Genomic DNA, 25,094 nt, shown 5'->3' on the forward strand with positions numbered 1-25,094 from the left:
GGCTGTCGGCGCAACCGCATCAACACGTAGCTGAAAGGAAGGAAGACAATCACAGCGCTGGGTCTTAAGAAATGGACTAACAAATTGCTTTACGCCATTGGTTCTTCCAGTTGCTCTGGTTTCCTCCCATGCTCCAAAGACGTTCCTTTCATGTGAACTGATGCCACTAAATTTCCTCTGTGTGTGTGTGTGTGTGTGTGTGTGTGTGTGTGTGTGTGTGTGTGTGTGTGTGTGTTTTATCTGTAATTTATCTATCTATTTATTTATTTATTTATATTGTTAAGGGGGGTGTGGTGGTGCAGCAGGTTTGGCCTGTGCCTGCTCTCTGGTGAGTCTGGGGTTTGAGTCCTGCTTGGGGTGTCCTGCGACGAACTGGCGTCCCGTCCTGGGTGTGTCCCCTCCCCCTCCAGCCTTGCACCCTGTGTTGCCGGGTACGGCTCCGAATTGCTGCGACCTCGCTTGGGACAAGCAGTTTCATTCTGTGTGTGTGTGTGTGTGTGTGTGTGTGTGTGTGTGTGTGTGTGTGTGTGTGTGTGTGTGTTGTTTTACTTCTGACTGGATGTGCAGTTTTTCTTTAAGTCTTCAACCTATTACATTTAGTCTCGGAGATTGCAGCCCCATTAAGCTGTACGCAAAAATCTGAGAAATAAACGAAATAGAAAGCTCACCACATATTCATAGCTGTTTTTACTCTCTCTGTTTGTGACCATCCTAATGAGGGTGTGTTCCAGAACTCTAATCTCTCTGCAGTTACAATAACAAGACTTAGACACAACAGTGTAGAAAAAAGGCTCAGTGTGGAATGTGTATGAAAAATAGTGTTCTTTGCTGAACCAATTTAAGTCTGGTCAGTTTAATGTAGACTGCTGGTAATGTATTCAAAACTCTAATGCACTATTCCTTTATAATGCCACTAACATATACTCTCCTTACACTGTGCTATGGTACAGGACCCTGACACTGTTTTCATGAGATGGCCCATCAGAACTTCAATACATTCCTGCCTTTGATCCAGTGGACCCATAATACAGCTTTCTCATACTAATAAATAATCTCACACCTTTGCCCAAGATACCTTGCAATATGTTATCATTTTCATGATTTGTCACTTTATATAGTGGGATAATCTCACTGCATCAATTAATGGTAAAGTCCGCTGGGATGCTGCAGCAGGAGGTGGGATTTGAACCCAGAACCCTTGAATTACAAATCGGCTATAAATGCTATAAATACTGCAGCACCTGCTACCCCAAAATATTAATGGAACAGTGAACTTACCGGCTTGGTGGCTGAGTACTGACCACAGCGTGTGTGTGTCAGGGGGTGTAACGGTTTTAATTTGTTTGGTTCATTCCGCCTCAGACACTTTCGTCATTGTGTTTGCAGTGAATGTCGAGACACCACCCGAACGTGGAGTGTTTCCATCTTTGAGCTCGGGGTGGTCTGGTGTGCGTCAGTGAGATACACTCTTATCTTTGGGGTTCAGAAAACAGCTCTCGATGCACAGTTCATGTCTTTGTGTGTGTGGAGGGGGCAGTTTACTCACTAGAAAGAGAAATACAGGGCTCTCAAAATGGGCTACATAAACTCTTAATTTTTTTTTATGGCTCATTCAGGTTTCGCAGAACTGATGGCCAAACACACCCAGTACCGCTGCGGGCGCCACTGAAAGCTACCACTAGGGGGAGACAAAGTTCACTCGAGTCTGTCTCTATCAGTAGTTTGTAGGAAACTGTTACTGTATTTCTAGTTTGGGTTATGATAGCCCTTTAATATGGAGCTCTTTAATATGGAACCCTTTAACTGTGGAGTACTGGGACGTGGCCACGTCCACTTTTGAAAATATTAGCAGTACTTGATTAAGTGATGAGGATCAGGTGGGGCCGCAGCATGTAAATGCACTGTCAAAGGGAAGGAAGGAGGCATCGCACTGCAGACCTCATGGATGCTGATGCTACAAAATATTCCTGGTTTATGGTCATATGAGTTGGTCTCGCTGTTTTATAGCTTCTTTTCATTTTTAACTAAGATCCCTGTAACACCACTCTGTTCCCCCTCGCTCCTATTCATTCCCCAAACCTGGCCTGCCACAGCCCTTTTGAAAGAACTTAAAAATACAAGAAAAATTGCATTTTAAGATCTATTGATTTATTAAAGGTCCATATAATTATGCAGTTTAATTAAAAAAAAAAAACATGCAAAGAAAGGCCATGCAAACAAAGTGTATTTAATTTACACTCCATACATACTACTAGCTACACATTCAGTTGTTCTGTTGCTGTAATTGATTAACAATACAGAAGTAGCAGTAAACTGTGGTAAAGGGGAAGCCTGACATACGGAGGAATTTCCGCCGTTCCTCCACAGTTGGCTGTGGAGCGATTGGACCACCGGTGCTCCTTTACTGAGGCTCTTTGTCTCTCTATCACACACAGTATTTCCAGAAACAGCCTATCCAAGGGCCATAAGAGCATCAGATGGTCACACGACCGGTCAAGCAGAATGGACAAAAAACCCAGTCTGTTCCCCCGATGACCTCGGCCACATAAAGAGCTCCAGTTTTAGTTTAAAAACTCTCCGTGGAGAAAGAGAGCAAAGGCATTCTTACCTGCTGCTGCTCTGTGATCCTACGCTTCATCTCCAGCTCTACATGGATGAGAAGGTGAGGAGGAGTGCATGTTCATACTTGAGGGAGGAAGGATGTATAATCCGTGATGTGACCTCACAAACTCTGTCTCAGCACGAGGGTCAGTCAGTGTGGCAAGCAGGGCTAAGGCCACGCTTCTTACACTGATCTACTGGTTTTATACAGCAGGGTAAGTTCAGGGTAAGTATCTTAATCATGGGCTCTGCAGCACTAGGGGGGATTTGAACCCAAGTCTTTTAATTGCCAGTTTACAGCACTTAGCACTGCACCCCCTGCTCCCTCCAGAAGGCCTTGCTGGTTTGGGTCAAGTCACCAGATATAATATATTTATTTGCCAGGTGTTAACCAGTATTGGGAGCCATACTAAACAGATGGAAAACTAACAAATACTATGGTAAAATGCCTCTTCCAAGGATTTCCAACAATGTGGCCTTTCTATAATTCATTTTGAGTGGACTGATGTGCGCTCTTCAATCGGCCATGAGGTCGAGGTCATCGGCCTGCCCTTTGTTTCCAGTACTAGATATTTCTTTTACTACTCGTAACTCCTGTAATGTTGTCACTGTGGGATTTATTGCTCGATGCTGGAAGCGTGGGGCCCTCTCTGTGTTCAATCGTATTTTGCAGTAAATTAGCCGACACTGAGCTGCCCGTTGAGAAAAAAAAGCAAAATTCAAGTACCCCTTAAACTCAAATGTGAGCTGAAGACATGCAGTCCAAGACTGACAGCCAGGGGATGGCGCCACCACCAGGCTGTGAGAGACAAAGGCCTGGAGAACGTTCCTCATGAGCCCAAAGGGGGCCCGGTATCCTGCACCTGTAACACGGAGACCTTGTTGCCACGGAAAGCATTTGTTTGACGTGTAAAAATAAGCAGTGGCCTTCGCACACATCACTCACCTAGTGTGTGAGGCACTCAAAGGCACCTTTACTGTGCTTTTACTGCACAAGGCAAATAGGCCCCAAGTCTGAAAACAGAGAATGGCTTTTAAAGTTTTGTGACTTTAACACACCCTTCGTCACATATCCCTGCACCCCCGTCACTGATGCCCCACTAAACCGCTGCTTTTTGTGCTCGAACCCAGACGCGCCGACGTTTCCTTTGGGAGTCGCCTTCAGACAGCAGACAGTTCATTTTTTTCCATCCTGTTATTCTTCGTGTTTATTGTTCAAGTTAATTACAAATATAAAAGCACAAGATTGCGCTGTCTTGTGACCATTTTCCATCTGTTATTTACAGCGCAATCTGGCTTTCTGTGAGAACACATGACAGCTGTGAATCTTTTAGGGGCTTTTCGAAAACTGATTTGACCACTTTGTTAAATTCTCCGGCCTTCTGAAAATCACAAAGTTACAGTTAAAATCCAACTGCACAGCAAATAGACAGGAAAAACAGACATGGTGTGGAATCCTGTGGAAATGCACTCATAACCTCAGATGAGTTATGTGCACTGAGACATATAATGTATGTGCAGTGACTGTACAATGATATGATCAAATGCATTATGAAACATTAAAAAAAAAGAAATATTATAAATATTTATTAAAAACAAATATTATAATATATATTTACTGCAGAAAGTGGTGCAAGACCAGTCTCTCACATTTTTATTTTTTCAGCTACAACACTTCGATGCACAGAGCAGAGAAAGGAAGTAGCAATCAGAGCCAGAAAGTGTTTGTTGTCCTTCCTTCCTGCCTAAAAACAAGGATTTGTGGTGTGGAGCACGGAGTGTGGTACTTGGGAATGCCCACAGAGGGATTCAGCAGCGCTGAGGGGTAGGGGGGCACGTTCTACCCACTGGAAACAAAGTTCGTGAGACTTGATCTGACAGAGCACCCTTACTTTTTTAGTGAAACATTCCTACTTAAACAGGAAAACGTGTCTTTGAATAAATTGTAGAACAGGCTGAGCAGGAGGTCTCGGTGAACCTTCTCCTCTGGTTTTTTTCCCGTTTCCCTCCCGCTGACCCCTCCTGCTTGCCGTAGAAAGCAACTTTTCGGCGTTTCCTTAATCCGTGCACGCGCGCGCGCGCCTGGATATGGAACCCGGGGCCGAGACAGAGGAGGGACCTGCGAGGCAGAAGAGCAGCCGCGAAGGAGCGGAGAGCAGCTGGAGAAGCCATGGCTGACGGCTGTGTGGACCAGAGGAGCCTCCCGAGGGTCAAGGAGGGTACGTGTGTCTGCGACTCGACCTCATATCCATACGTTCATACAGTTATTTATAGTACCGGTCACTTGAATCACACATTGTTCTTTTTTTCAGCAAAACACTCGCTGTCGCTGGAACTTAACTTACCGACTTAAACTGTTTTGGAAAAGTAACTCGACTTAGTTGTTTCTCTTGGACTTGGAGAATAATTCTGACTTTGTTTCTATTTAAAGAGCAACTCTGATACTTTGTTTCTAAGAGAAACTTTTCAATTAGAAAGAGCAATTCTGATACTTTGTTTCTATTAAAAGAGCAACTCGATTCTCTTTGTTTCAATTAAAGAGCAATTCTGTCTGATACTTTGTTTCTATTTAAAGAGCGACTCTGATACTTTGTTTCTATTTGAAACTTTTGTTTATCGGGTGAAAAACTCTGAAACTGTTTCTGATTCAACTGTAAGTGTAAAACGCTGAAACTAAAGGGACGAACCTCGTTCAAAGCGAGAATAAACTGAACCTTTTTATCTTTATTTGAAATCTGTACAAACTGTATGGCGGAAAACACCGAACTTCTTGTGTTCAGGAGACGCGCGTTTCCCGCTCAGATTATATTTCAGTGATTGTGGGTAATTTCCATCTAAACTCATGCTGTGGAAGTGGGTGTTTTTCCTCTTCGTACAGCTCGTAATTCAACGCAATTACCAAACACATCAACTGTGACCAATTTAGGGACCGGTAGGTGGCGTAGTGCCTAGACTGTGTAACCTGAAAGCTGTTTGGTTCGAATCCCACTCGTGCTGTAATACCTGTAATGAAGGTACTCGGTACAAACTGATACAGTAAAATGACCCTGTTGTATAAATGGGTCAATCAGTGTAAGGTTAATAATCTAAAAGAGGAGGAGAAATAATAATAATAGTAGTAGTAATTGTTTTTAAACCCATGATGTATACTTGGTTTTCAATGTGTCTTTGAAGCCCATGCTGAGTGTTTGGATGGCCCACCGTGGTGAGCTATGGGGACCACGACCAGATGCGCTTTTGCCAGACTTGCATAGCTGGGCCCCTGACAGTCAAACATCTCCCATTAAACATGAAGACAGCGAACAGGTTTCCGTGCTGAAGTTTATTTTTATGCGAGTAATTAATCGCATTAGTTGTGTTAAACTGAAATGTGTAACTATTTTAAATCGCAGCTCCTGCTGTCACTTGCCTTGTACCCGTGTGTGGTACTATAAGTGGGAATTTTCATAGTTCTGCACTTTGTCTCTCTTTGGTTGTCATGGAGACCTGAAACGGGAGGAGAGCAGGGAGCTGAAATGTCTGACGACCGCACATCACCCTGATGTTGAGTGACTCGTCCCACACTTATTTCTCAGGAATTATGTTTCTTCTGCATTGCGTTGCAGATGTTGGCTGGTTTGCGTTGCCTTTCACAAGGTCCTGCGTTCAAGCGTCGATCCCACGGCTCTTGTAGTTGTCTGTTCTCAGCATTGTCCTCCCGTCATTCCAGATGTCCCTGTGCCCATCTGTCCGGCTCCTCCAGCTGCTCCAGCCACCAGCTCTTCTGTCCAGTGTTCCCATCCACGTGTGCGTGATGGTCCTGGAGAATGTGTGCGGTCGTCGCGTGTTCATCGTTCATTTGTTTCCCTCTGTGTTGGCGCTAGTGGTCCAGCGGTCACTTTGTCCACAATAGCTGAGTGGTCACTTGTCAGGAATCTGTTCTCTTCGTGTCCACGCTGGTCGGACGTCACGATCGTGGTTCTTCCTGCCGGCACTATGAGCGTGCTGCTGAGGACCAGTCTGCAAGGGAAACGGCTGTTTTAATCCTCCGGAATGGCTGGTCAGCTGGGGGACTGGGCCCATGTGGTGCCTGCTGTTGCTGCTTCTCGGCAGGAGGCCCCTGGAAAATGCCTGCGGATGATTGCACAAAGGTTTTCTGCTGTCCTCTGAGATTCCGTCATATTTCCGCCCTCCACGAGGCCCGTGAAGCTCAGACCTTCAGCGGTTCTCAGAACATTAACAATACACGTTCGGTTCGGTTGTGTACATTTACTAAATTAATGGTATGCTGAGTATTTCTTAAACATCTCCTGCTGTGTCACTCGTGTTCAATGAAAGGGTCTCTTGGCTTTTGTGTAATGATGCATTTGGCTTTTGGTGTATTAATATTCACCAGGCTGCGCTGGAGCCGTTTGGAATGGCGCCAGAGTGACCCTGTGTGGACACCTTATTGCCCGTGCTTCTTTTCAGGACACTTAGTGCTGCATTTAAATAATAATAATAATTAAAAAAAAGTACAGCACCTAAGAACATAAGCAGTCACCATACCAGGCTGATATGATACCGTTTGTCCACATGTGATGTGGGTTTATTGTGAGATGGATATAGATCTAAAAAGAAAGCATAAATACGGTTTCTTATTGCCGTTTGATCAAATATGTCGCATGAGGGTGAACAGTCTTACCGATCTGTGCCGAGAGCAGCCTCAAAGACACAAACCACCCTTATGAGGACCTTCTGCCCAAATCATCTTCCGTGGAAATATGCTGCGTTTGTTCCGAACTTTTTCCTTTGTGAGACGGAGGTGTTTTCTGATCGCGTGACGCCGTGATGTCGTGATGATCATACGGAGTTCTGCGTCCCTGGATGTTGCTGTGGCCTTGGCAGTGCGGTGCCACTGTTTCTGCAGCTCCACCCCACTAACACCCAACTTGTTGTTACCCACCCCCCTCGCAGCATGCCGCGACTTTGCCGTACTGGAGGATCACTCGCTGGCACACAGCCTCCAGGAGCAGGAAAGTAAGTCTGCCTCTGCATCGTCCTGTACGCCCCTAGGAGACATTAGTCCACGTTCACAGGACCCTTCCGTTGTACCTTTGTGGGTTTGGTCCCACAAATTCTCCACGTTCTAGTTTGTTCCGATAATCAGGTTTGGAATCCCAAAGGAGTCTTCCGCTAATCGGAACAGGGAGCAGTTTCACAATGACTCTGTTAAAGTGGGCTTCCTTCCTGTTCGAGATCCCTGAATGACACCCCCCACCCACACACACACACACGGGAATGAGGAAGGAGCTGCTGAGAGCAGAGGGTATTAGACTGACAAGAGTTCTTGATTTTTCTGTCTCACTTCACTATAACTTATCTTTATTGTTTGACTTCCTCCTGCACACTAAGGTCCTTGGTGCCCTGTCTTGTCAGCACTGTCCTCGAACCCTAACCACTGCAGCGTATCTGTGTTTAAAGACAATTTGACTAGCTCAGCATAAATCTGACACTCTCTCGTTCTGGGTTCTTGGCCGACTACAGCAGGCCTGCACCTGAAAGCACCCGGAGAGCCGCGTGCAGGTGTTTTTCCAGAGCCCTTTGGAATATTGTTTTTAATAACGTTGATGTTTACTTGTCGTCCTGCGCCGCAGTCGAGAGCCACCTGGCATCCAACGTACACAGGAGCCGGCTGGTGCAGCAGGACATCCAGGTGGCCCGTCAACTCCAGGAGGAGGAGGACCTGGCAGCCAGAGCCCGCGCCCGGCAGCTCCACGGGAAAATGTACGTGTGCAGTGGAGGGCTCTCCTGTCCCACAAGCGTCCCTCCTGCCAAGCGTTCTTTGCCTTTCCCTGAATTCAGGCATCAGCAGTGGAGGCTTCCGGAAGCATACGCTGACATTGTCTATGTCTGGAGCTGTGCTGTTTTTAGACCTTCGTGTGATGCTCCAGCAAAATATTTGTGTTTTTGGCGCCTGGGGAAGTCAGACTGATGCTGTGATTTGGGTTTTTTAAAATATTTAAAGGTTCATAAAATTTTCATAACTGTCTGTGAAGGTGAGAACGTTCTAGAAAGGCTTCCTGTTTGATGGCCTACCATGGGGGCTACGTGGGAATAGATGAAGTTTCACTACAGTTTGATGGGTGTTAATAATCAAAGACAGAAGTGGAAGAGACGTGTGCCGCTTAATGTTTAGTCTTCCTCTCGTTGTTTTGACCCCCGACCGGGACGGTGCGTCGCCTGCAGGGAGCGGAGTGACGGCGAGGTTGCCCAGGAGATGCAGGAGCGGCTCGTCCACCAGGCATGGCTGCTGCGGCAGCAGGAAGAGAAGGACGAGGTGAGGGTCCAGTCACAGCTGTCCTTGTGCAGGCTCCGCCCACATCCTGGCACTTCCTGTAATATCGGTACTGCCCCCACCGCCCGATGTGGGGGTGTGTGTTCATTTCCTGCTCCGGTCCTTGGGGATCTATGTTGTTGCTGGATTGGAAATGTTTGCCGCTGAGATTATTCACTCTGTCATGTTTATTAGTTTATGCCCCGACTGTTGAGTCCAGAAATAAAATTCTGACATGATAAAGGGTTTTAAAGTGAAGTTTTGGGCTTGTGGAGGCTTTGCGCTTCCTTTTGGTGGTCTAGGATCCCGGGTTGAGCCACACCTTCATTGGGTTTCCCATTGATCTTGAGTCATATGTTCTCTACAGGCCATTGCACGCAAACTCCAGGAGAAGGAGGTGAAAGAGCGAAGGAAGAAGAGGAGTACAAAGCAGGTTGTGACCTTCGAGGAGCCCCACTACGAGGACAAAGGAGGTACTGTAGGCGTCGGTGGCCTTCAGCTCAGTCTTCCTTGTGGGCTTTTGTGAGGAACTTCCAGTAAGCAGTTGATCCGGTTCAACTCCAGCCACATTTTTCTCTTGTGTGCTTTAGTCACGTGACCATAACCGCCCATGCTCAGCTGGTTCTTTGTTGTGTTGTGCTGGTTTTCCTAGCCGTCTGAATAGTTGTCATAGTCATCCCAGGCAACCAGGTTCTGAGACGGACATCAGTCAGCCAACACCTTCCTCTCCTCGTTGTCTAATCCCACCCATTCCCCGCAGCCTTCCTATTTCGCAGGGAGCCAAGGTCTTCAGAGGCCCTGTCTCCAGTCTGGGGATCCAAACCTGCCCCCTTAGAAGCTGGCCGAAGCAGACTGGGCTTCAGTAGGGTTGGTGATGAAGAATGTATAAGGTCCCGGGACTCATCGGACTCTAAGAGGCCTGCTCAAAAGAAGGAGAAGCCAGAAAGGCCTCCGCCACCCCGGTTTGGCTCTGATCGAGAGCTGGACGAGGCAGGCAGGGATGGCAGCGCAGAGGGAGAGCAGGAGGAGGACCCGCTGAGGGACAGGATGGCTGACGGAGAACCCCAGAAAGACGAAAGTCTAGAAGACGTTGTGCCTGGTGGCATCCGGGCCCAGGTGGCGTGGGCCAGTGGAAGCCAGGGCCAGGGGAGGCCAGCAGGGGGGCAGGAGGATCTGCAGGAAAACAAGTGGCCGCCACGACCTGCTCGAGGTCCAGGTAGAGTGCGGCGTGGCGCTGCAGGTGGTGGGCTGTATCTGGAAAATGTCGTACCGGCCAGGGTTTGTCTGCTGCCACTGTGTGTGAAGGATCCTGGTGTTGGTGCTCAGTCCTGCACCCTCCCAGCCTGTCAGCTTGGCTCCAAAATCAAACCAACATTATTGTTCCTCACAGGGTTCAAATTGTCTGCAGTCATACTGTTCGCCATCTCCTTTTCTCCCAAAGTAATCAAGCAGGTTCATCTCGCGGCTTGATCGTGACCTCCAAGCATCCTTCAAATTTTTCATTCATTAGCTGTCTTTGTTCAAAATTTTCCTTCATTAGCTGTCTTTTGTTGGGTGATCAAGGGCTCTCATTTGTGACGCACAACCAATGCCAGTCCTCGGCCATCGCAGTTCTGCAGGTTTTACCAGAGTATATTTGCATGAGTACCTGAAACTCCTGAAGCAAGGCTATGCACTGTTCAGCTTAGAACCAGTGAAGATACAAGATGGGGCAAAAACCTACACATCCTGCGGCTCTCGAGGACTGGCGTGACAAATCTAGAATAATTGACAAGTCTACATATAATTTTCATAATTACAAACACTTTGTGGTGTCATGGCTCCTCTGTAGGCTGGAATACACAAGCCCAATATGGCATTGGGGACGTGACCAAGAGCATTGCCCATCTAGACATGCAGGATCAGGAGTTTAAGGACTTGAAGGTGGCCAGGAGGTTGCAGGAGGAAGAGCTAAAGGTGAGTGTGAGACAGTGGTCTTTCTCCTCATCCAGATATTGACCACCTGTAACACCACAGAAGCTTCGATCTTGACTGGTTCCTCTTGATATGATGTGAGTTTGGTGACCTGGTTATCTTTTCATGGTTCCCCAGGCATCTCAGTTGGACAAGCGGGCAGCTCAGGTTGCCAAGGATGAGGTGAGTGGACAATGTCTGGGGTCTTGGAATATACTATAGGCTTCTTCTCCTCCTTCACTGTTCTATGGTGAAGTGGTTTTGTTCAGGATTGTTTTGGGTGAAACTGGATAACAAACATTTGTTTGTGTCCAATTAATTAATAGTCTTTGTCTTCCTAGTGAATCCTGTTGGACCATTGATTCTTTCAGTGTGGTTGAAACCTCACCTGGGGTGGTGTCAACACAGAGCTCAGATTTTGGAGTTGCAGTAACTTCTGTCCCTTCTCTTAAGGTTTTGAAGATTGCTCGTTTCATTTTGCTTTGTCAGGAAATTGCTCGGCTAATCATGGAGGAAGAGAAGAAGAACTTCATGAAGTCCAAGAACTGGGACAAGAGGCGGCCACAGGGAGACTTTAAGGTTACATTCATGTTTGTACCATTATAGCCTGTTGGCGCATTTAGAAAAAATAGGCTCCTTCATTGAGAGACAGACTTTCTAAAGCAGTCTCTCTTTCCGTGCATTGCGTGATGCCACCAGCAGTCTGGCTCAGAGGGGGTGGCCAGGCCCAGGTCACAAGAAGAGGGCGAGATCAACCGAACACGGAGCCAGAAGCCTGTGAGGTACCATGCTTCTGGTCCAGAGCGCTGTTCTGCTTGACTGTTTTAGACCTTGACAGTTTGTTCAGACTACAGATATGTTGGCTCAAGAAGAGGATGACAATAAATATGGCTTATGGCACTGGAGGCAAAATCAAGAGGATTGCCAATGATGTTGAGTGATGACTTGGTGTTGAACTCTGATGTCTACTCCTGATCTGTCTTAGGCCACCACCTCCTTCATACAAGTATGAGAACGTGGAGTCCACCTACATGCCCCTGAAGCCCTCCTACTCCTCCCAGCCATCCAGCAGGCCTGAGGCCACACACAAGGGTAACTTTCCCATGTTAATCCTGGTACACCAAGTGTCCTGAACTTGTTGAGCTTTGCTGGGTAAAGTTGTATACCGTGTCTTTTTTTTTTTTTTGCTCATATCAGACTCTTTCTATCTCTCAACAGGTTCCTTTCACAGGCAGTGACTGGGATTTGTTCCCCTTTTTAATCAATTCAGTTTTTGAAGCTAGGTGGCCTCGGGGTAATTTGTCAAGCATCAGTGAAAATCCCCCCAACGTGCCATGAGTCCAAGAACAGGTCACTTGTTTTTCTTTGAGCACCGAGACACAGAAAAGGGAACAAATTTTTATGTGGCATGAAATTTCAACTCATCAACATTCTAATACCAAACCAGAAAGAGAAAGAGGAACTCCTGCTCCCTGGCAGCTGTCCACGGTAAATACCAAAAGCTGTGATGGGAAGCATCTAGAATGCACTAGGATGTTTGTTCTGAGTAGTCTTCACCGTGGGGTCTTGTGATCTTGATCTCACCAGCGCTGACTTCATGGCTCCACAATTTTAATCTGTAGAAGTCTACAGGGGTTATGGGGACATGGCAGCCAAAACCTAACAAGTTAATTTCTCATGTTTCAGTAACACATTTGCACTGTCACTTCCATGACATATTTTTTTTTGTGGAAGTGTTTTGTTTGCCAGTCTTTCATTTTTTGCTGGGACCCAAGACTGGGCCCTGAGGAATACCACAGGCCTTCATCGCTTTCATAGTTGAATGGGGTGAGGAGGCCTTCAAGGCACAGCAATGCCTGTCTTTTATGTCCTCAGGGCTATAGTGATGCTTTTTCGGGCAATACGTTTGTATCATATCGTGGATTCCAACATGGAAATGTCTTTATATAACACATGCTTTCATAAACACCGTGAGAATTTTGTGGACCACTACACCATTCCTATCAATTGTGTGCAAAAAGGGAAGCCCGATCCTTGTACATTTTAGTGTCTCTCTAGTGTTCACCATATTTAATCCACCAAAGAGCTGGCCTCTCAAAACAGTTTTTTTGGTGGCAAAATTAGCAAGTGGTATTGTAAATATACATGTATTGTACTCCAAGTGACCTACAGTACAATTTGTGATCTGGACTCGCTTAGTTAGGCACATGGATCAAACTTCTTTACCATTAGTACAAGATTACAATTATTTATCCATTTACACAGCTGGTGATTTTACTGCAGCAATTTTAGGGTAAGTATCTTGCTCAAGGGTACTGTAGCTAGAGTTGGGGGATCGAATCCAAGTCTCCGGTGTGCTGAACATCTGTATATTTTTCAGATGCAAGAATCAGTGTTGTAGTTTTAGACCTTACTCATCAAATAGTTTTTTCTGCTCTCAATTTTTCATACAGAGCTGCCCCCTAGTGGCCAGTAGGGTCTAAACATGTTTGTGGCCAAACTGAAAGCACTCTTTTCAAAGAAAGTGTTTAAAAGCGAATATTTGCCTGTTAGTTTAATTGCGAAGAAAAGTGCTGACATCTTATGCTGGCATTAAAATAGATGATCTATAGTTTTTAACTGTGACTTGTAAAGAAATGCTTAAAATTAGAGTAAATTCCTTTATACAGTCATTAGCACTAAACTCAGGTGGTATTATATATACAACTTTGTTCAATGGAATACCGTGTTTTTTTTTTTTTTTAATGATGAAAGGTATTTATTCAGCATTTTATTGAAAAAGAGGGGTTTGTATGAATTTAATGTCACCTGTTGGCAGCAGATGGTGTCAATATAGCAGTGGCCTCTTGAAACATGTATGGTATGGTTTTGTACAAGGCCTTGAATGTTTCTTTATACAATGATGCCATTTGTTTGACAGCAAGCTGTTTGTCTTCAAGATTTAAAGCCTCCAAACCAATCTAAATGTTAATTACTAGCTTGATGGGAACAGCTGAGTCAGAAAGCAGATCATGTTCAGAAGAAGTTATTTTTATTGAATTTTCTGTTGGGGGAAAAATACTTCTATGGTTTTGTCCAAAAAGGGCATTTAGCACTTCGCTGTTTTTGGTTGTCAAGTTTATTCTCCAAAGGCAAATGCTCTCCGCAAGCTGCAGTTCACCATTTTCACTGCTGGGTGGCAGTGATGGTCAGAAAAGCAGGTCTAGTTGGTGCCTCAATGAAGGGTACAGCAGCCCGTTGGCCATTGAACTAGTCTTTCGGACACCTTTCAGATCGGGGTTTCCAGCACCTTGTCTGGCAATCCTGTCAAACAAGGAAGGTCCTTGTTGTGTGTTTTCAGAGACATTTTATCACTGCATAACCGCATGTATTGTGCTGAAAGCAGCCTGACGCTGCAGTGGAGTGGTTCTTCACTGCTGTGTCACGACAGGAGACAGTAAGGAACTTGCTACTGCCAACATTTTTCAGCTTTATTTCCTTCTGCTTCTTTTTCAACGGTTTGTGTTGCAATTTTATTCATATTTTGTGCAGACCAGTGGCATCTTAGGCACAAACCTATTGAATGTTCAAAAGAGATTGAGATACAAATGTATGACTTTAAATTACTTTATTCAAGTATCAGACATATTGAGAAGAATATTCAGTTGAGAAAGATATGTAAATGAATACATGGCTTTGAATGTGCTCTTGCTGTATTTGATCTGAGCTGCGCAGTTAATTTAATCATTCTTGATCATTAAATGCTTTGTGTTTCACATTTTTATACTTTGGCATTTGAAGCATGTCTTTGAAGTTGCACCGTCCTCTTTTCCTTTTATTTTTACGTTTATTTAAACCCTGTGTTCGTACAAATCTGACTTCCGGCTCATCCAAGGAATAAAAGTACTGATCTCCAGATGAGTCTGTTGGGTTGCAGCCACCTTTTGCTGAACTTGGTGTTCATTTTACCGCATGTTGGAGCAGAATACATGCAGAACGGTTGGATGCTTCAAGCCAGTTGGACTGCATGCCTGAGATTTTGACCGCACCCCTGCCCCGGGGGAAGGCTGCGCAGCCGTGAACAGCCTGTGGGGGGTGCCTCTGTCCCCTGGCATCACCCTGTGGCTCCAGCAAGTTCCACTCAGTATCATGGTCAGTTGGCATCAGTCCCTCTCTGTGATCACACTGCCCCCTACTGCTGAACACTGAATAGCAACTGTAATAACTGTCAGGTGCCTGTTTTACACTGTTTTTACTTCATGGGGTTGTATCCAGTGGCTCGCGCTACCAGAAACGATGACTGAAATCATTCAAACATCTCAGGCAAAGTTTCCAGCAGTGCTGGCAACTGTCTCTAGTGTGGCAAGGAGCTGGAAAAAAATACATTCATGCACTTTATAAAGTCACTGTCTTAGCAACCATGGTGATAAATGTTAGTTGTTGCAACAACTGTCTTTTCATGTCTTTAAGGACACTGCCCTGTAGCCTGCCAGTCGTTACTTTCCAGCCTCAGTGCTGCTGTAGTACCTTCACGCAAAGTTCTTACCCTGAACTGGTACAGTAAAAATGACTCTGCTGCATGAACATCAGATGCTATAAATCATTTTGGATAAAAGTGTCAGCATCAGTAAGTACTGCATTAATAATTCTGCAATTAGACACCAGCACAAGATATTTAAGCTCAATGTTGATGATACACTACATTTTAAAACTTGTATATTCAGTGAGACCTCAGCGCAACACAAATTCCCAGGAGGTGTGTTTTATTTTTTCTATTATTTCTAAAGTGCTGTTTTAGTTGATTATATATTACAGTCCCATTACATTAAATTTTACTTAAATATATAGCAACTGCTGCACTTTTTTGCACTCAATCTGTGGGATGGAAACTGTCATCAGACCTCCTTTTACTAAAATGCTGCTCTTTCTATGAGTGTGTCACATTTTTGGCTCAGAAGGGTGAGAAAACATGCGTTTGTTAAATCTGTGTAGAACAGCATGCTGAGGGAAACACTTTTCAGAGTGGCTGTTTGAACAGTTACATGAGGCCTGCAGGGAAAATAAACCCAAAAATACACCTTATCACTTTCACTTATGTGCAACTGTAAAGGCTGATTTGAAGTGTCCTGATGGAAGGTTTTGATTGAGCAGGTAGGAGAGAGGTTCAGTGCTCACCTGGGCATGAAGTGGTCTGTAGGGTGCGGGCAGTTCCTCTCCGTAGACCGTCTCTTTAAAACACACAAACACCCGTCTAGACAGGAACAGTCGAAATGTAACTTTCCTTCAGCTTTTTCCAGAGGACACCCTTTACCGTGGTGGATCCAGGTGGCTGTGATCTGCGTTGCAATTCGTCTCGTTTGCAGGTACTTTCTCACTCGCGCCTGGGGCGAATCTTCAGGAAAAACCGGTATATGTTGTTATTGGAAACGTACGCAGCGCAAACAGCCAACGATCATCCATAACAGTCGGTGGGAATCGTGGGCATGTGAGGGTCACTGGTTTCTACCTGGTGGCAGAGCACTTGCACCTATGAGCTTTAATTTACTCTCCCCATGTATGATCGTTTAAAATCATCACCCGAGTTCCGACAGATCGCTGAAGCAGAAGCTGGCACGGTTCAGCAGGACACGTGAAAATAAGAGCTGCAATCCGACAGCACGCCTCCGACGGCTCAGGGTTCATCCTGGAGCTGCCAGGAACCCAGAGCCACTGAGGTGCGTCTTTGGAAAGCCCATCTGTTTACCTGTTACGCCTGGGAATGTCCCATGATGTGTCCTCCCACGTCCACCTCTCTCTGACAGGCCTCTCTTCTTCCACGTGGTTCGACTCTCAGGTTGAGGGTCCATCGTATCCCTGCTGCCATCTGCTCACACTCTGACAAAGTGGGCGATTGTGATTCCATCTTTTATATAAATGCCCCACGCGTGATCTTGTACCACAGTCAATCCTGGTCTTTATGGGGCACGAGCATTTCCCACTGAGACTGGTTGCTCTCAAGCGATCGGCTCTGACTGATGTCTGGGCGTTGGTGTGCCCGGGCTTGATGCCTCCATATGGGGCTGTAGGGCTGTTGGGTGGGGGAACCGGTCCATCCTGACAGAGGGACGTTCGAGGCTGCAGCACCTCAACGCACTTCCTCGAGCAGGAAATGAAAGTGAAAACTTTGCCAGCAGTTTGTGAGACACCAAAAAAATTCCTTGGCCTTTTGCTGTGCGTCACTGATCGCTTTTTAAAACTATGTAAAAATCTGCTTTGCACCCCTGACTAGTAGGTGAGGTGTGGGTGTGGTAATGTCCCCAGCGCTGCTGAGTGTTTGTAGCGAAACTTGGTAATCCTATGACCCCTGCTGTCCACCCCCCCCTTTATGGTTTAACCCAATGCCCTTGCACTTCCTTGGACCTTGTCCCCTCCCCCATGCTGGTCTTTGACTGCCCCTTTCCTGTCCATCTGCCCTGTGTCTCTGTGGACTTGACTACTTTCCTCAACGCTGTTTGGTGTTTGTGGTGAACTCGCCTATTTACCCCAAATACCCATGAGCACTGGGGATCTGTCCGGCGTGTTTGAACTGTACTCGGTGCACTCTACCGGTCTCAGTTTTCATCATCTGCAACATCCCAGACGGTGAAACGTAGGCCTAGTGCTGGACCGCAGACGTTCCTGAGTTGGCCATGTCGGAGCCCATGTGCCGTTTGGCTGCAGGGAAGACGCGCTTGGTACAGGAATGATGGTGGGCCGGTTCCATTGATGCATCCCCAGCCAAAGCCTGCAGGTAGATGGAGAGCTGGCTGGACCAGCTTCTTTTCCACACCCCCTTGAAGGCTTGACTAATCACAGCGACAACGTTACACAGTATGTGCTCCTCTATTTTATCTCTTTACAGTTCTTTATAGTATTTGAGTGTATGTTTGTATGTACTTTCACTCCTTTTTAGGTGCTTTTCTCTGAAGCGACTTAAAAGCTTACGCTGCATGCACTGATTTACTTACTGCATTTATACAGCTGTGTAACGTTACCGTCAGTTCAACGAAATACCCAAGAAATTCAGCACATGCTCAGGCTGTCCATTAGAGGGCACTGTTGTAAAAGTGTTTCGCTATAATGCCTCATGTTTCAAGTGAGATACGTGTCTGCTAAGGGCTTTTGGATGAGAACGACAGGAAAAAATATATTGCATGACCTAAATGACATTTTTATGAACTCACGAGGACAGCTTCGATAAACCCCGTTTACCTTTACATGGTCACAGTGGTACAGTTCTATAATTCCTAGTTTTAAATTAAGGAGTTGGGAAAAGTAACGAGGGTTTTTTTTAGCGACACCACGTGGCAGTTTTTGGAAGTGCAAGAGATGCTGTTTCACATCCAGTGCAGCTCATTTGGTAAAGTCCATGTTTCTTTATTCCACACAGTGCAGGCATGTGAGAAGGTCACATTGATGCTGTTTGCTGTGAACTGTGGCAATTTTAATTCTCAGCCATTATTCTACGATCCGCTCGTGTTTCTGTCTCCCTCCACGTTTTAAATTTCAGACCCTTTAACCCCCCTGCCACCAGCCAACACAAAAGTCATGTATCTTCTGGCTGGTTCTGTTCTCGCTGAGCAGTGTGTAACTGGTCAGATGACCTGCCCTGGCATGTTTCTCACCAAGTGCTTCACTTTGTTGCAGCATGAATGATTTACATATTTTAAAATCTGTTTGTGGCCCTCCCACCCCCTGCGTTAACCCTACAACTGAATTTATCTGTGCAAAATTCCTACAACCAAATCAGGTCGTCGTGATTCATCGTTCGCACATTCCTGGGCTGTTTCTCAGGCGGGGGCCTTGCAACACGCAGGTAGGGACATGTCTGCGTGGCTTCCAGGTGAAGCGGGGAAACGCACCGTGAAGCACATAACACAGGCCCAGTGTAGCTACTGCGGCAATGTCAGGGCAGGAAAAAAGTTCACTGTGGTAAAGAGAGTATGTAGAATCTTACCCTATAATGCTTCATTGTCCGTCCGTTTCAGGTTACGATTCGTGAGGTGAGGCCAAAAATGGAGGCTCATCAACAGAAAGTGCTTCTCACCTGTATGGAAGGGATGTTCTGCAATGGGGCAGCAGGTGGCACAGTGGTTAAAGTGTTTCTCTGCAGAAAAGGACCCGGGTTTGAATCCCTGGTCCTTCTGTAGTACCCTTGATGAAAGTACTTTCCCTGAATTGATACAGTAAAAAGTACCCAGCAGTATCAACGGGTAAATCATCCTAAGTACCTCAGTGTACAAACTTCACAATCTGGAATTGTCTGTTTCCACAAACCAAAAGTGAATTTTGCTTTGCACGGAAAATTTAAAATCATAGTCCCACTGCATCCGCATCTTTTTTTATTTCTAAACTCCTGTAACATGTGCTTCTGAAAGGTCTTCCTGACGAGTAACTAAGGGTAAAAAGTGTCACGATATGAGGGGTGAGTGGTGTGTTTCATGACATAACCGGTTTCATACTTGTACAAAAATGAGTCATGGAAACATGTATGGAGACGAGTCTCCCTCCTGCTTACGATGTTCCTATTTTAGGGGGCGGAAACTGCAACGTGTCCCCACATGCTGGCCCGCAGCTCCCGGGACCCTTCGCCTTCCCTTCGAGGGTCTCGGCCTTTCGAAGCTCAAGAGCGGAGCAACACGCTTTCGTCAGCAGAGCCTCCAAAATGCTCGCAGCAGTTAAGAACTCCCGGTCCCAAACGCGTCCTATCGGCAAGACAACGCAGCGCAGTACAAGTGTCCTTATCGCACATTCTGCAAAGCGCTCGCTTGTTTGCGTCGCCTCGGGGTGTGAAACATTCCTCAGCTCTCTGATCCAGATCGGCTCTCATTTTTCCCATGTCTGACAGACACCAAACGGCTGGAGGGTACAAGAATCCACTGGACTCTCATAAATCTAATAACTGACAATATTGGCCCTGAGCAGGAGTTGGTGAATGATGGGCAGCGGAGTGCCGACAGCTGTTGATTTGGGTTTGAGGTCACTGGTTCGAATCCCACCTCACGCTGTAGAGCCCCTGATCAAGGTACTTCGCCTGAATCGATACAGTCCAAATTACCCTGCTGTATTAATGGGTAAATCAGCGTAAGTAGCTTAACGCTGCGAGTCTCTCTTTCCTCTTTCTGCACACGGTCTGCTCTCCAGCCCTCGGCATCCTCCGGAGGGAAAGGAGAGCTCTACGTGGCACCTGATGGAATGCTGGGTGATGAGCGCGAATGGGGGCCATGGCGGGGTCTTTGCAGAGGGGGCCTACAATGACACAGCCGGCGGGAGTGTAAGGGGGAAGCTGCAGTTTCTGCGACGCATGCAGTGGACAGCAGAAACCATGAGGGGGAGCTACTGAGTCACCTGGTGCCTCTTTAAATTGGGCTCTGAGCCTCAGCATCTTCACTCAGGTCGACCCTAAGAGACGGCGAAGACGTGGAGAGGGAGACGGACGCCTTCGCCGCACCCTCTGCCAGGACCGGATCTCTCTTCGTGTTGAATTAACCTTTTTTAATTTTTGAATTTAGCGACCTGCTTGGGAGCCGAAAATGGCAAACTTTGCGATCCAGATGATGGGCTTCTCGATGGCCGTCATCGGCTTCATCGGCTTAATCGCGTCCACCACTATGGTGGAGTGGAAGGCGTCCTCGTACGCGGGGGACAACATTGTGACGGCACAGGCCATGTACGAGGGCCTCTGGAAGTCCTGCGTGTCGCAGAGCACGGGCCAGGTCCAGTGCAAGGTGTACGACTCCCTGCTCCAGGTGCCCGGTAAGTCACGTTCCGCGCCTCCGAGTACGGTGACGCGACAGATGTACTACGGTACGTAGCTCAGCCTCCTGCCTCTCTGTTAATAACATCAATGGCGGAAACGATGTGCATCGATTAAGGCGTTCAGTATGTTGTTGGAAATGAACCAAAAATTCTTTCATGCTCTAAGAATCGGTGAAACTGGGCCCTTAAAATGACTTCTGTATTTAGAAACAAGGTTTTTCAGCCCTTCTGTGCTCCACTTGTGCTGCAATTCCACCACTCCCCCCCCCAAGATGCCCATACATGTAGCTGCAAGTCGGGCAAATTCCTGGAATGGCCTGTTTTGTCTTGGATTCTTCCCTCCTCCAGCATGGAAAGGTGGTGCACACCCAGCCGTAATGGAGACCCCCCGCTCTCTGCTCACAGAATGTTCTAGAAACATTTCCGGAACCTCATAGCAATGTTTTCAGGTTGGTCAGTGTTGATTTGACTCATTGCCCGGAGGCAACAAACCAGGGACCCCACAGAGAAAAAGACCTTTATCACATCCAGTGCAGCACATTTAAACAAGTAATGCCTTATATTTTTTTAGGGGCAGCAGGTGGCGTAGTGGTTCAAGCCCTGCACTGTAGGGACCTGTGTTAGAACCACTGGAGTAGGTTCAGGTGGTAGTAGTAGAGTAGAAGTACTGTACTAGGTACTGTATCCATTTAAGGTAAGTACTTACCTTAAACTGCTACAGTAAAATATGCAGCTGTGCAATGGTGGGAAGCAGGTAGCAAGGTGGTTGGAGCTGCTCCCTTTGGTGTTGAAGGGTGTGGGTTCAAATCCCTCCTTCTGCTCCAGTACCCTTGATTAAGGTACTTACTCTAAACCGATACAGTAACAATTACCCCGCTGTATAAATGGCTAAATCAGTGTAAGCGTCAGTGTATAAACCTCATCCTGTAAGTCACGCTGGATGAAAATGTTAGCGTAATAATTTTATTAATAATAAAGGTGAGGCTGGTGCACTGGTGTCATGATGTTTCTCTTTCCCTTCCAGCACAGATCCAGGCAACTCGGGCCTTGATGATCACATCCATCCTGTTCTCTGGTTTCGCTATTCTGGTGGCCATGGTGGGTATGAAGTGCACCACCTGCCTCGCTGATGCCCCGGAGCAGAAGAACAAGGTGGCCGTCGCCGGGGGGGCCCTCTTCATCGTAGCAGGTGAGGGAGACTGGTCGGGGTTGTGGCCAACCGGAGCCTCACCCGGCAGCACAGGGCGCAAGGCCGGAGAGGGAGGGGACGCACCCCAGACCCACCAGAGAGCAGAAACAGGCCAAACGCACTGCACCCATTTACGTGATGCTTTCAGCCAAAGCAACTTACAATTCCTTACCCATTTATACAGCTGGCTAATTTTACTGGCTCAGTACCTTGCTCAAGGGTACTGCCTGTGAGTGTTGGGTCCAAAGGCTGTGGGGGGTAGAGCAGTGGGTTGAGCTTTCATCTTGCAGTGTGAAGGACCTGGGTTCGAATCCCCCACCTGCTGTGCCTCTCCACTTCCTTTGATGAAGGCACTTACCCTGAATTGATACCTGTTTCATAGGGCAGTGTAAAGCAGCTTAGTGTAACACTAGGCTCATTTTGCTCAAGTTGATGCTTGTCAGTGAAGAGCTTTTTCCTTCCTGGGTGTCGCAGGACTTTGCGCTCTGGTGGGAACCTCCTGGTTTGCGAATAGAATCGCTGTGGATTTCTACAACCCGTTCACGCCAACCAATGCCAGGTATGCACTCGTTCAGAGATGCGTTGCAAGTAAAATGCCTGGGTATGTATATGCGCCATCACTTAGACGCGGACTTGTACGATGCACGCTGCTCACTGCGGGGTGGCGGGGTTTGTTTGCAGATATGAGTTTGGCGCCGCCCTCTTTGTGGGATGGGGAGCCATGGCACTCGCCATTCTGGGCGGGGCTTTCCTGTGCTGTCAGTGCAAGGGTGCCAGCTCCAACTCGAGGCAAGCTCCACGCTACCCCAAGAGCGTCCAGCCCACTGTCACCCCTGCCTCCGGCTATGTGTAAAGAAGGGGTCAGCGAGGGGCGACCCTCTAGGACCAATGGGAGCAGAGCCCTGTCCTAGCTTGTATAATGTGTATCATAGAGAAATTGTGTGAATCATCCACAACAAGGCCATAGGCAGTGCTGTATGTATAATTCTGGGGGGGGGGGTAGGAGAGAGTTTTCTGGAGGCCAGTAGTCAGGTACTAAGGCTCTAAAGGTAATTCTACCTTCAGTACACACTGCTGTCATAGGTTTCCTATAGACAGTGCCATGACTGTGTGTGTGGCCCTCCAGTGGATCTGTTACAGGAGGAGATTAGTGTCCCGAGTTGGAAATGTTTTCCTTTTATACATTTTTGCAAATAAATTACTTTGCACAACTTTATTGCAGATGTAGTTTTTTCTTTTTTTTTTTTTTTACACAACATCTATTTGAACCTTTCAAGCTAAAACCTGTCGGACACACATCTGAACCACTTGTCGCAGGGAGCGGGAGCCTAACCCGGCAACACAGGGCTTAAGGCTGGAGGGGGAGTGGACACATCCAGGATGCAATGTCAGTCTGTCACAGGGCACCCCAACCCCGTGCTATAAATAGAAAAATGTAAATTTTAAGTAGTTAAAGGTGTGTACACTGCAGTATAGTTTACAATATACAGTATAGTATAACTACAGTGGAACCTCAGAACTTGAACTGATGAATCTTCCGGGCTAAAACCTGTAGGGGACGGACACACACACAGAGTCATCTGAAACCGCTTGTCCCATAGGGGGTTGCAAGTTCCAAGGTTTCATTGTATATAGGTAGAAATAAGCAATCATTTGGGGGTCTGGAACAGATTAATCCAATTTATTTCTTATGGGAAGGAAGAATTCAGAACTCAAACGCCCTTCTGGAACGAATTAAGTTCGAGTTCTGAGATTCCACTGTAGTTGACTTTTTTTCAGGTTTCACACTGACGTCACTTTTACCAAAGCTTGGAAAAAAAACAGGGTCGTGCATTCGGTACTTACTGCGACTTGTTCCGCTCGAGCTGTTCGCCAGACAGCCCTTCACCGGGAGAAAAGCGGGAATGAGGTCACGGACCGCCAACGAGCGCTCGTCCTCATCTCTGGTTTTACAGCTGAGCCCTGCGGTAAAACACAGTTCCTGGGTGACAGAACAGATGTTGTACTGTGTTTCATACCTCGACCAGCTCGCACAGTTAACTGTCTATTTTCATCACATTTGTTGGTACAACGGATGCCTTTCTGCCCGGTGACGTGAGCCGCCGGGCCGGAAAGAGCGCCAGTGACGCACCGGTGACAAACACTGCTTGTACATAATTATAACATATATAAATAACAGTAAACAGTGCAGACTTTTCTATTCATTCCTCTGCTGTGAATATTGTGGCTCAAGGATTTTCACATGAAGCCTTGCTCGGTGTGGAGCCATGAGGACAGATTAGACTCAAAGAGGGACACGAGAGGAATACCAGCGCTGGTACTGACTCTCGCAAACATCCCATGACCAGATGCCCGGCAGGAGCAAAAGAGGCAGGACTAGTTCCCTGTGGTGAGCATATCTCAGGAGCCTGCAGAGACGTGTCTGCGGACATCAGGGAGAAATTTCAGCATCTCGCCAACCTCCCCAGCTCTCCATGACAGCATAAGGAAAACCAGGAGAGTTTTTAACCGCTAGAACTACGAGACTTGTCGCAGAGGTGTCCGGTTTTAAACTTTGAAAACACGTGCTTGCAAATGCTTATAACAATGCAGATAAAACAAAATCATTGTTAAGGACTAGCATTATTCTTGGTAAAGAGAGAAGTATACATTAAATTTTTTAATAAATGAGTGTCACCAAAGACCCTAAAAAGGCACCTTCATTCACCTAAAAAAAAATCCTGCAGGGGGTCTAGTTCTTAATGCCTTCAGACCCAACCTTTTCCAGGGTGCAGAACAAATCTGTCTCCCCCTACTGTTCACAGAGAGCATGACACCACACCCATTTTATTGCACTTTATTTTTTTTTTTTTTAAAAACCCATTAATAGAGCTGTCTCCTTTTCACTCTTAGCTGAGTTAAAGTATCTCAGTCAGGGGTGCTACAGCACTCCATCTCCAGCAGTAACAGTGTCACTGCACTTCCCTTAAGTCATTCATTCCATCAGGTATTGAGAGTTCAGTACAAACCCTGGAAAACTGCCCCCAGGCCAGTTCATTCAAACTACAGCAACGATGAAAATACCCAACGGTCCATCCAGCACCCATCCGATAAGCGTTTGGGGGTGAAGTGTCAATTTTAGCTAAATAATTCAATGATTGAGAACTAACAATTTTTATTGAAACATCACCATGTCAATGGCTCTACCTTAAATACAAGCAGCAAACACAGGGGGAAGATGTTTTAAAGAGGAAAACAGTCTTTAAACTATTCACTGCTGAAAGGGGTATTTCAGAATGCTACAAAACCAAAGCAACATAA

General features: G+C 46.5%; 2 protein-coding genes across 5 annotated transcripts; both read left to right on the forward strand.

The window, feature by feature from the left end:
* The first annotated feature begins 4,636 nt into the window (after positions 1-4,636).
* On the forward strand, positions 4,637-19,880 carry LOC108921743 (coiled-coil domain-containing protein 50-like). Of its 4 annotated transcripts, XR_003797328.1 has the most exons (13): positions 4,637-4,820; positions 7,537-7,599; positions 8,217-8,346; positions 8,809-8,899; positions 9,264-9,369; positions 9,657-10,112; positions 10,728-10,852; positions 10,988-11,032; positions 11,339-11,428; positions 11,549-11,631; positions 11,835-11,941; positions 12,068-12,337; positions 19,381-19,880. XR_003797328.1 is itself a non-coding variant. In XM_029249207.1 (12 exons), the coding sequence occupies exons 1-12, from the start codon at positions 4,772-4,774 to the stop codon at positions 12,085-12,087; spliced, it is 1,365 nt and encodes a 454-aa protein (XP_029105040.1). In that variant the 5' UTR covers positions 4,637-4,771; the 3' UTR covers positions 12,088-12,780. The 4 variants fall into 4 exon arrangements, 3 of the variants coding, with proteins under 3 accessions (XP_029105040.1, XP_029105041.1, XP_029105042.1); XM_029249207.1 differs by lacking the exon at positions 19,381-19,880 and having other exon boundaries at positions 12,068-12,780; XM_029249208.1 differs by lacking the exon at positions 19,381-19,880 and having other exon boundaries at positions 11,552-11,631; positions 12,068-12,780.
* A 318-nt stretch (positions 19,881-20,198) lies between these two features.
* LOC108921529 (claudin-1-like) lies at positions 20,199-22,809 on the forward strand. Its single transcript, XM_018731022.2, has 4 exons — positions 20,199-20,602; positions 21,630-21,794; positions 22,269-22,353; positions 22,476-22,809. Exons 1-4 carry the CDS (start codon positions 20,380-20,382, stop codon positions 22,645-22,647), a joined length of 645 nt encoding a protein of 214 aa, XP_018586538.1. The 5' UTR covers positions 20,199-20,379; the 3' UTR covers positions 22,648-22,809.
* Positions 22,810-25,094: the final 2,285 nt, after the last annotated feature.

Source organism: Scleropages formosus, chromosome 25, assembly GCF_900964775.1.
Source record: "Scleropages formosus chromosome 25, fSclFor1.1, whole genome shotgun sequence".
Lineage (NCBI taxonomy): Eukaryota > Metazoa > Chordata > Actinopteri > Osteoglossiformes > Osteoglossidae > Scleropages > Scleropages formosus.

Excerpts from the sequence above, each read along its gene's own strand:
- LOC108921743 (XM_029249207.1), top strand. The coding sequence starts at position 4,772 with ATGGCTGACGGCTGTGTGGACCAGAGGAGCCTCCCGAGGGTCAAGGAG. Across the intron at positions 11,033-11,338 it reads CTCAGGTTGCCAAGGATGAG|GAAATTGCTCGGCTAATCAT; the intron begins GTGAGTGGACAA and ends TTGCTTTGTCAG. Across the intron at positions 11,632-11,834 it reads CGGAGCCAGAAGCCTGTGAG|GCCACCACCTCCTTCATACA; the intron begins GTACCATGCTTC and ends GATCTGTCTTAG.
- LOC108921529 (XM_018731022.2), top strand. The coding sequence starts at position 20,380 with ATGGCAAACTTTGCGATCCAGATGATGGGCTTCTCGATGGCCGTCATC. Across the intron at positions 20,603-21,629 it reads CTCCCTGCTCCAGGTGCCCG|CACAGATCCAGGCAACTCGG; the intron begins GTAAGTCACGTT and ends TTTCCCTTCCAG. Across the intron at positions 21,795-22,268 it reads GGCCCTCTTCATCGTAGCAG|GACTTTGCGCTCTGGTGGGA; the intron begins GTGAGGGAGACT and ends TGGGTGTCGCAG.